The sequence below is a fragment of the Suricata suricatta genome, chromosome 15 (genome assembly GCF_006229205.1).
Source record: "Suricata suricatta isolate VVHF042 chromosome 15, meerkat_22Aug2017_6uvM2_HiC, whole genome shotgun sequence".
In the NCBI taxonomy this organism is placed as follows: Eukaryota; Metazoa; Chordata; class Mammalia; order Carnivora; family Herpestidae; genus Suricata; species Suricata suricatta.
In genome coordinates this window covers 59,526,589-59,537,978 of record NC_043714.1, presented here as the reverse complement: position 1 = coordinate 59,537,978, position 11,390 = coordinate 59,526,589, and the positions used below count along the sequence as shown (strand labels likewise).

The 11,390-nt window shown below is 34.6% G+C and overlaps 1 protein-coding gene across 14 annotated transcripts in view; it reads left to right on the top strand.

The window, feature by feature from the left end:
* TAF2 (TATA-box binding protein associated factor 2) overlaps positions 1-11,390 on the top strand; it is an 81,973-nt gene that overhangs the window by 15,492 nt on the left and 55,091 nt on the right. For all 14 annotated transcript variants that reach the window (XR_003903068.1, XR_003903069.1, XR_003903064.1 and 11 more), the window contains exons 4-8: positions 4,029-4,147; positions 5,409-5,550; positions 7,022-7,253; positions 9,977-10,161; positions 11,261-11,374. Coding sequence is in view for 9 of the 14 variants with exons in the window: in XM_029923221.1 (XP_029779081.1) it covers positions 4,029-4,147; positions 5,409-5,550; positions 7,022-7,253; positions 9,977-10,161; positions 11,261-11,374 (792 nt within the window). In the remaining 5 variants the exon portion in view is untranslated. The remainder of the gene's footprint in view (positions 1-4,028; positions 4,148-5,408; positions 5,551-7,021; positions 7,254-9,976; positions 10,162-11,260; positions 11,375-11,390) is intronic.

Below are 11,390 nucleotides of genomic sequence, written 5' to 3'. Positions count from 1 at the left end.
TTGCAGTGCAGAAGCTTTTTATCTTGATGAGGTCCCAATAGTTCATTTTTGTTTTCATTTCCCTTGCCTTTGGGGATGTGTCGAATAGGAAACTGCTGTGGTTGAAGTCAAGGAGGCTGTTTCCTGCTTTCTCCTCTAGGGTTTTGATGGTTTCCTGTCTCACATTCAGGTCCTTCATCCATTTCGAGTTTATTTTTGTGTACGGTGTAAGAGAGTGGTCTAGTTTCATTCTTCTCCATGTTGCTGTCCAGTTCTCCCAGCACCACCTGCTAAAGAGGCAGTCTTTTTTCCATCGGATACTCTTTCCTGCTTTGTCAAAAATTAATTGGCCGTACATTTGTGGGCCCAGTTCTGGGTTCCCTATTCTATTCCATTGGTCCATGTGTCTGTTTTTGTGCCAATATCATACTGTTTTGATGACAGCTTTGTAGTAGAGGCCAAAGTCTGGGATTGTGATGCCTTCCGTTTTGGTTTTCTTCTTCAATATTACTTTGGCTATTTGAGGTCTTTTGTGGTTCCATAGAAATTTTAGGTGATAGCTTGTTCTAGCTTTGAGAAGAACGCTGGTGCAATTTTGATGGGGATTGCATTGAATGTGTAGACTGCTCTGGGTAGTAATGATGTTTTTACAATGTTTATTCTTCCAATCCATGAGCATGGAATGTTTTTCCATTTCTTGGTGTCTTCTTCAATTTCTTTCATAAGTTTTCTATAGTTTTCATCATATAGGTCTTTTACGTCCTTGGTTAGGTTTATTCCTAGGTATTTTATAGTTTTTTGTGCAATTGTGAACAGCATCAGATTCTTGATTTTTCTTTTGACTGCTTGCACCTGTAGTTTTAAGAAGTATATGTTGTTGACAGAGTACTAAAAGATTATTTTAATATGGATGTTTATAATAGGTTCTTAGAGAAAATTATTGGTTTTTCAATGTCTTCTACAACATTACTTGTCTCTCTTAAGCTTTGTTTCCTTGGGAATGGGTAGGGGATGGAGACTGGAGGTTGGCGACGGTGGTGTTATAGGACCAGGACACTATTATTCTGAAAATTGAAAATACTTATTCTAATCTTGTCTTGTAATTTTTGGCTTTTATGAAGTTATTATGAAAAGAAACATATTTGATTCATATTATGAAAGGAAACACTGAAATCCAAACCATGAGAAGATTATTCTTCATAACTGCTTTCCAGTAGATTCCATTTACAGTGACTCACCGTTTTATTTGGACCACTTTACCTTTTCTCAGGAAATGAGGAGATTAAGTGAGAATAATTTCCCATAAAAAACCTGAGTGGTCTAATATGTAATGTTTCAGTTTGGCTCTTTATGTAATGGTTGTTTTTTATTTTTGAATTTCACAGGTAACTGGGAGAAATTATGGGTTTCTTCAACTATTTCATATTTTATGTTTTTGAAATTTTATTGAAAAGTAATTGCAATTTATAGATCTACAAAGTCTTTAAAATTAGGTGATATGTGCTTTAAAATGAGATAGCTAAGTGCTGGCAAGAGTGCAGAGTGACTGGCACTTTTATATATTTCTGGTGAGAATGTGGAATGGTATAGCCATTCTGGAAAACAGTGTGGCATATTCTTACAAAGCTAAACATATTTTTACCATCTGACTCAGCAGTCCTACTCTTGGGTATTTGTAGTACAAAATGAAAATTAAATTCACATAAAAAGTAATACATGGTTGTCCATAGCAGTTTTATTTGTGATAGCCCAAAGCTGGAAGCAACCCATATGTTCTTGAGTGGTTGAATGAATAAACAATAAATAACCTGTGTTCCTGTCTGTACAGTGAAAACCTATTCAGTGTAAAAAGGAACAGATGCTCAAGATGAATTTCAAAGATCTACTAAATGAGATCAACTAGCCTCAGAAGGTAGCATTCCAGGGGTGCCCGGGTGGGTCAGTCGGTAAAGCACACGACTTTGACTCAGGTCATGATCTCACAGTTTGTGTCTTCAAGCCCCGCATCGGGTTCTGTGCTGACAGCTCAGAGCCTGGAGCCTGCTTCAAATTCTGTGTCTCCCTCTTTCTCTGCCCCTCCCCCACTCGCACTGTTTCTTTCTCAAAAATAAACAAACATTAAAAAAATAGTTGAATTCTGGTATGATTCCGAGGGATAGCACAAGAGACTCTTTGGGTTGATGGACCTGCTCTGTATCCTGATTGTGGCGGTGGTTACACATGTGTAAGAATTTATGGAATTACATACCAAAGGAAAGAGAGTTACTTTTACTGTATGATAATTTAAAAAATATAGATGGTATGTGAAACCTTCATTTTTATTGTGGTCCTCTAGTTTTTACACATTTTATTTTACATATTTATCTAACAGAAAGTTATTAAAATTAAATGTGTTAGTATTTCTATTAATAATTAAAATTATTGAGAAGTCTGTTTCACTGTTTCCAGAACCTTATGTTGTGTATTTGATAAAAGCTATAGTTAATAAATACATCCTTCCTAGTCAGCAGTGACATGGAGATGGGAGAGGATTGGCCTCTGTCAGGTTAAGGGGGTATAACTTCCATGTTTTCTTTAGTGGCCTTCTTCCCATTTTATTTTTCCTATACTTTCTCTGTACTGTATAGAACACTTGTTTTTTTTAACTAGTTCAAAACTTACTGAGCTAGTGAAATGTGACTAACTTTGTGGATTTGTCTAATGGCAAGATGATCAATCTAAAGTTGCTCAGCAAGAGTACAGCTCATGGAATTGTGTCTTTCTTCTTGCTTTTGCTCTTATCATTCCTTGTCTTTTTTTCTTTCATCCATTTCTTCCATATTCCTTTAAACAAATCTCAGCGAGGAAATGGAGTATGTGTACAGATGGTCCCCAGCTTCGGACTTTTCGACTTAACAATTTTTCCAATTTATGACGGTGCAAAGGTGGCGGTGATAGACGTTCAGTAGAAACTACTTTGAATTTTGAATTTTGATTTCTATTCCAGGCTAGCAATATGTGGTACCTATGTGGATTGTACAGTGGGCCTCAGCTACCAGTCAGCCACACGGTCATGAAGCTATTTAATCTGTATGCTTAGGACAGTTCTATGCCCATACAACCATTCTGTTTTTCCTTTTGAGGATTCACTAATGATCTGAGATGTTCAATACTTGATTATAAAATAGATTTTGTGTTAGATGATTTTGCCCAATCGTAGGCTACTCTGAGTATTCTGCGCAAATTTATGGTAGGCTAGCCTAAGCTGTGTTTGGTAGACTAGGTATATTCATTTCAATTTTTCAACTTATGATGGCGTTATCAGGACAAAACCCCATTGTAAGCTGAGGGAGATCTGTATGTATCCATATACGTTTAAAGCGTTTTTAATGAAATAAAATTGGATGGGAACAGTGTTGTAATATTTTCATACGACATGCGTGTTGTTTTCATCCAATGGGAAATAAGGCCAAGTAACTCTGGAACAGCGATTTATTGAGTTACCCCCCTGGCATACTGGAGGTGCAACAGTGAAGCAGCCAAAAGTTGCCCTCCTTTAAGCTTACATTGTCAGGCACTGGGGAGTAAAGGTAAGCAGTTTTATAGTTCAAGGACTTGTTCCCATCCTAACTTGTTTTACACATCTTGATTTCTGTCAGATCATAGAGTTTGTTGAATCCATTGAAATTTTTGCCATATTGATAAAGAATAATTAGTTCTCCAAGTCTCCATATTCTCCATATCCATATTGATTAAGAATAATTAGTTCCCCATTTCTACATATTCTCCAGTTCTACATATCATTCACTTCTATCAGGAACATATAGTGGCTTTGGCATTCCAAAATTATGGTAATTATAATAATCACATGGCATTGGTGAATAGGCTGTATATGATATTTATAATTTAATAGGTTTTGTCATGGTGAATAGTAGTTACTTGTCCAAAAAGTATTCTCATAAATTATATAAGATGATATAATACTCAACAAGCAAATGCTACCAGATAGTTAAGAAAATACTTGGTGAAATGTTTGGCTTATTAAAACAGGCTCTTTTTCTCTCCCCCAGGAGAAATCTAAATTATTTTTCCAATGCTTATGCTGCTGCAGTTAGTGCTGTGGATCCTGACGCTGGAAATGGAGAACTTTGCATTAAGGTTCCCTCAGAGTTATGGAAACACGTCGATGGTAAAACACCAAAAATATATTGACTGTACAGTAAAATCATGTTAGATTCAGTGACTGAAAACTTTTACATGAAAATTAATTGTCATAATTGTAAATTAATAAGTTGAAATGTATAGAAGTTGGAAGCTCTATTTTCTTAAAGATCACTGGTTAATAGGAAGATAGCAGTTAAGGGCTATGACCAAAAGCAACTCATTCACTGTTCTTTTTAAAGTGAAAGTTATGAAAAGAATTGGGTGGATGGAGCAATTTGTCAAGAGTTGAGAACCTACACAATATCAGGTCAACTTAAAATTAGAGCATTTTATAGCAGGGAGAATCATAAAAAAAATTACTGGGTTCACTTCCATCCTTTTACAGAAGGATAATCTGAAGGTTAGACAGCAAGTGACCCACTGACGGTCACTGAGTAATAGTAGAGTCAGTGCTAGAACATAGGGCTCCGAACACCTACTCTTGCACTTTTGAGCACACTCATATTATTTCTGAATCTTCGTTTTCTCTTGGATAAAGTCATAGCCCTTATAATTATTATGCATAACTTACTTACCTTTATTTAACCTTATAAAAATTAACCAAGATAAGGAAATAAATTATTGTTTTGTTTTTGCTTTTAATTTTTTTTCTTTAATAGTATATTTGGTAGGGGATTGAGGGTTGCCCAGTTTTGGGGGACAGGCATAGAAGGCTATCATTTCATGTTCAGGGAATGGAGATAGTCCATATACATATTGTTTTGAGGGAAATTAAAAGAAACCTCTTTTTCATACAATTAAAAGTCTTACGAAAGCAACATATATTTGTTATGTACAAATCGAAGATAACATAAATATTACATAAATTCTCGGTTGGGTTTTCCAACTCACCCCCTATTCCTCCTATTCCCCAGAGTCAACCAAGGCTAACAATGTAGGGGACTTTTTAAGTCCTTTTCAAGTTTTGTGTTGAATTGTAAGTGTCCTTAAATTTCCTATGTGGTAGGTAGTTTTGAACTATTTTCTTTAGATCGAATAGCATTGTCAGGAAAGTTGAGAGGAGGATATGGTATGACCAGAATTGAGTGGGATTAAGGACATCAGGGGAAGCAGGCTATTGAGTTAATGTAGGTGGAGAAAAGGTGAGACCTTAAAGTAGAGTAAGTAGTGTGATTTTTCATTTAAAACTGAGCTTTTAATTCTCTTTTTATGTTTAGTGCCTTGTTATATAGACCATTGTTATTATATATTTATGTATCAATGTATATGTGTATTATTTGTTGCAGAATTAAAGGTCCTAAAGATCCACATCAATTTTTCTTTGGATCAGCCAAAAGGAGGTCTTCATTTTGTGGTACCCAGTGTTGAGGGAAGTATGGCAGAGAGAGGTGCTCATGTTTTCTCTTGTGGGTATCAGAATTCCACAAGGTAGATTATTCTTATGTATTTCGGTTAATTTCATTTTTCAGTTGCATATTTTGTGTGTATACGCAGTACATGTGTCCAGTGTAAACTGGGAAGTATGAGCTTCATCCTCTGATTTACTTCGTTTGAATCTTGTCCCACCAGTCATTCCTTCTCAGTCCCATGACTTCCCTTTTCTCTTTACTTTTCAAAAAAGAGACTGTTCTAAAATCATCTCAGTTCAGTGTTAATACCGCAGTAAAACAGCATATAGAAAATTAAATTGTAAATAGAAAGTTCAGTGAATTTTCATGGGTGAATAAATCTATGTAATTCACGCTTGCATCAAGAAAAAGAACATTACCAGCGTTGCAGAGTCCCTCTCCTCCTCACTTCCATTCATTACCTACTCACCTAGTATCCTCTGCCCAAGGGTGACCATTATTCTGATTTCTAAAATACCATGGCTTAATTATACCCTCTTTTGGGTATATAAATTGGCTTTATATAAATGGAGGTGCATGCATTATGCTCTTTTTATCTGGCTTTTTTTGTTCAACACTATGGTAGTGAGATTCACCTTCATCGTTGTGTGTGATTGTAGTTCATTCTTAAAGCTCAGTAGTTCACTATATGTTATTGAAATATTATAGTATGCATATTCTCTTTAGATTATTATTGATAATCCTGATTATTAACTTTTTCAAGGCAAGGATGATGTCTCATACTTCTTTGTGTTGCAGTATCAGGTATAGACACTGGCATATAGTAAAACCTGACCTTGATAGAAAGTAGAATAGAAATTTTGTGTCTGGCTTTACTAGTACTGTTGGAATTTCTGTGATGCATCCCAATCTCATTCTCCAAAACAGTTTCCTGATTTATGGATTAGATTCTGACTATTGTGGCTTTTACTTTATTATAAGCTTTTTTTAGTGTACAGTAATGAATACTACATAAAAACTGACTAATGTGAATATGCAAGTGAAAATAATTTTTAATTAAAAAATTTGAAGCTAAGAATTGCCTACCTTTTTTTTAAGGATTTGAACTGGCTATATCATATGATATGTTTTCTCAATATTGCCAAATAATATTTGGAGAAAAGTCTTTTTTTAAGTTTATATATTTTAAGTTTATATATTTTTTAAGAGACAGAGACAGGGTGTTAGTGGGGGAGGGGCAGAGAGAGAGGGAAACACAGACTCTGGAGCAGGCTCCAGTTTCTGAGTTGTCAGCACAGAACCTGGCACAGGGCTCCAACTCATGAACTGAAAGATCATCACCTGAGCCGAAGTCGGATACTTAACTGACTGAGCCACCCAGGCGCCCCGAAAAGTTTGTCTTTAGTCAGTCTTTGAAGTTACACAGTGAAAACCTTCAGAGACAAATAGCTAAAGTTTCTTTTTGCACATATTCTATAAATGTTAAATAATTTATAAGTGGAGGAAACTGTAAGTTACACTCTCACTAACACTTGTGATATTTTTTCTAGGTTTTGGTTCCCATGTGTTGATTCATACTCTGAATTATGTACATGGAAATTAGAATTTACGGTAGATGCTGCAATGGTGGCTGTTTCCAATGGAGATTTGGTGGAGACAGTCTATACCCATGATATGAGGAAGAAGACCTTCCATTATATGCTTACCATTCCAACAGCTGCGTCAAACATCTCTTTGGCCATTGGACCTTTTGAAATACTTGTAGATCCATATATGCATGAGGTGAGTCATAGCTTCTTGTTCCTTTCTCTCCTCCTAGCCTTTCACTCCTGATAAAAGGAAGGATAGTAATGAAATATTAAGTTTTTCCTAATATTCTTTCAATTATTCAGAATATCATTAGACCGAAAAGGATTCTTTATCTGATACATTTAATGATATGAATTCTTAAATGAATTTCTTTCAAAATATTATATTAAAGTTTTGGGGTTTTTTTTCCCCAACAGAGCTTAATATTCCAAAAGAGCTTCAAGTATACCTTGATTAGAGTATGTGGGTTGATTTCTGTAACTAATTTGTATTAATGTCATCTTTTTGTTTGGTATATGTTTATGAATGTTATAGTCCCATCTCTGGAATCTGAAACACTGCAGTTTCAAAATTAAAGAACAAGATTTGTTCTCACTTCAGCATAGACAGAGAAAAGAACAGGCTGAGACACAGTTTAGAGTTCTAGTCAACACACTTATGAAGGTTTCTTGCAGTTTTCCTCTATCTTGCCACAGATCTTATACATTGGTAGACCCGTTAGTGCTTTAGGCCTCCCCAAGCATGAGACTTCTGGAGTTTAGAAAGTGATTTGTTAGTGACCCTGTCTCCTTCTGTATGTATATAAAGTAATATTTGAATGAATCTTTCTTTACTCTTAGTCCCATACATTTTCAATATTAGAGGTTTTTTTCTTAGTATAAAGTTTATATTGTGACCATGTATATCTCGGCAATATTTCTTTCTGTTATATGAGCAAAAATTGAGGGCAGTTAGGTTAGACTGTCAGTAAGCTGCTCAGTCTGCTTTCCTGAAATTCACAAGATTTATAAAATCACTCCTGGAAAATATTCAGGATATTTTATGAATGGTTTTGCTTTTGCTGGCTTGACATTGATTCTTAAAAGAATATTCACTGATAAGATTGACGGTGAATTTTATTATCTTTGGTAAATGATCAACTGTAAAACCAACATTTGATTAGTCCCTATTTTGTATTTTGGAAGGATTTTTTTTCCCACTCTGAGCTATTGGATGGGAGAAAGGTAAATGATAGTTAAGAAATATTTTTCTTGAATACTCAACGAGACCATGACTTAGTCTTTCTCTGTCTCAAATAGTTTTTGCTGCTTTATCAGATTTGTTATCATTCACATCTTTTTAATAGTGAATCTTTTTCTGATGGATAGTAATTTGGTTTTTGTTTTTATCCCAAGAGGAGTGCTTATTATGATGTAGTTTGGGCCCTTGACCATTAAGCATACATAGATGCTCAGTACTCATGTATGTTAGTGTCTACTAGTCTGTTCTAATGCTGGTAGAGGAGTAGTTTTTATCGCACATTAAAAACTTTCCTTGCCTCCACAATCTTACAGTGGTCAGAACTCTTTAGGGTTGCTTGGGTGACTCGTTCGGTTAAGTGTCCCAACTCTTGATTTAGGCTCAGGTCATGATCTCACAGTTTGTGAGTTAAGCCTTGTATTGGGGTCTGCACTGACAACACGGAACCTGTTTGGGATTCTCTCTCTGCCCCTCCCCATGCGCTTTCTTTCTGTCTCTCAAAATAAATACATGTTAAAAAAAGAAAACAGAAAGGCACTTAGGCTCAGGCCATGATCTCACGGCTCATGGGTTCAAGTCCTGTATCAGGCCCTGTGCTGAAAGCTTGGAGCTTGGAGCCTGGAGCCTGCTTTGGATTCTGTTTCTCTCTCTTTCTCTGCCCCTCCCCAGCTCACATTCTGTCTCTTTCTCTCTGAAACTAAAATAAATGTTAAAAAATTTTTGTTTTTAAATAATAATAAAATAAGAACTTTTAGTATGACTTTCAAGATCTTGTAGAATTTGGACATAATTCTCCTTTCTAGTTTTTTTCCATTACTTTCCTATTTGTTTGTTATATTCAATATAGTTATGTAGATTTCCCTGACCATGCCATATTTCTTTCTTTGACTTTGAGATGTCTACTTTACCTTTTCATTCCTATCAAACTTTTGTCCAATCCAGAAAGATTAGCTCAGATTTAATCTCCAGAATGAAACCTTATTGAGTCATTCTAGTCAGAGTAATCTCTGTTATCGTTGATGCCATTTATTTGGCACAGAATCATAGCATGGGATGAGATGATATGTGAGGTTCAAGTGGCCATATCCAAGGTGGGATGTGACATAGTACGGAAACCAGAATTACTGTTTCCATTGCTGGTATTTCTTCTCTCTTAACTACCATACCAGTAAGCTTCCCTGTAGCTTTCAGTATGTGTTTGAGTTATTAGGATGATTACTGGAATTGTTCTTTATATGTAATGAAGGCAGTATGATTAACATTTACTATTAACTATTAAAATAAAATCGTACTATGGTAAGTGTAGTATTCACTCGGTTAGATATGTTTATGAATCAAAGGTAGATTTGCTATAAGCCTTGGAAGTTTAAATCTTTCTTGTTTTATATGGTTATACAGAAAAAATTTTAATTTGGAACCAAAGTTGTATTTTCTTTGAGTATAAGCATTTCACAGACTTATAATCCATTATGAATTTAATTTTCAACTACAATGAATATTTTGTAAATAGCAAAAGTAATCAATTTCACACTAGCATTTTCTCTCATTGCCTTGAATTTGTTAAAAAGATTGATATGAATGTGAAGTTTCCCTTATAATTGAGACATTTAGGAAATTTAAAATACTAAAGTTAAACTTTTCATTGAATGATCGATCTTCCCTGCTTTTTATTTTAGGTTACTCATTTTTGTTTACCTCAACTTCTTCCATTGCTTAAACATACTACGTCGTATCTTCATGAAGTTTTTGAATTTTATGAAGAAATTCTTACATGTCGATACCCATACTCCTGTTTTAAGACAGTATTCATTGATGAAGCTTATGTTGAAGTGGCTGCTTATGCTTCCATGAGTATTTTTAGGTCGGTATTAAGATTTGAAATGCCAGAATGAAGGTAATGATGTGAAGACAGGTACCCTGTTGATAGATCAACTAAGACACGTTTCAAACTTTTAAATATGGTTTTGTAGAAAATCTAATGTTTTGAAAATTCAGAATGTAGAAAAGCAAAAAAAAAATGTAGAAAAGCATACAAAGAAAAATTTCAAAATAACTCAAAAGACTTCTATTATTTTCAACCAGATATAGCTGATAGTAATGTTTCATAGAGTTTTTTTTAGTCTCTTTTGCTTATGCATTTAAAAAAATCATACAAGTTCTATAATGGATGTCTCATGGGGTTGTTTTTCATAGCATCATTAAAAATTTACTGATGTTATCAGAAATTTCTTTGCTAACTAAAAAAGAGAGAAAACTTCATTTTTTTTTTCTTATACCTACCTTAACTTTATCCTTTCTTTCTTTCTTTTTTTTTTTGGAAGGTTTCAGATTTATAAATATAATGTCTTAGGTTCAATCATTTTACCCTTTCTGGGCCTAAATTTTTTCATCTGTCAAATGGTAATAATACTACTGCCCCTGTATTCTCTGGAGTATATTAGAAAGATCTTATAAGTCAGTGTATTCAAAAGTAAACAATAGAGCACAAAAAATTAATAGGGGTACCTGCCTGGCTCTTTCAGCAGAGCATGCAACTCTTGATCTTGACATTGTGAGTTCAAGCCCCATGTTGGGTGTAGAGCTTACTTAAAAATATTAAGTTATTATTGTGAAAAGGTTTTTGAAATTAGAAGAGCCCTTTATAGGAGAATCAGTTTCTGATGAACATATCTATTTCTGGCTAATGATAATTTCCCCTTCTCCCACAAAATGGTACTTCTATTTTTTTTTTTTTCCACAGAAATCAGTAGGAAGCAATACAGTCCTTGCTTTAGGCAAAAGTTAATTAAGATTATGGATTTCAGCTAAATTTTGAGAAGATCTGAGCACTTTTGGAAGAATATTTTTTTCTTTTATGTCTAACTTGAATTCCCTTATTTTAAAAGTATGATTATTTTATTTCAACTGAATCATCTTTTCTTTCTTGGTCATAACTAGCTGTCTTTTATTTTAAATTCCAGCACAAATCTGTTACACAGCGCCATGATCATAGATGAGACACCTTTGACTAGAAGGTGTTTAGCCCAGTCCTTGGCCCAACAGTTTTTTGGATGTTTCATATCCAGAATGTCTTGGTGAGTAATTTCATAG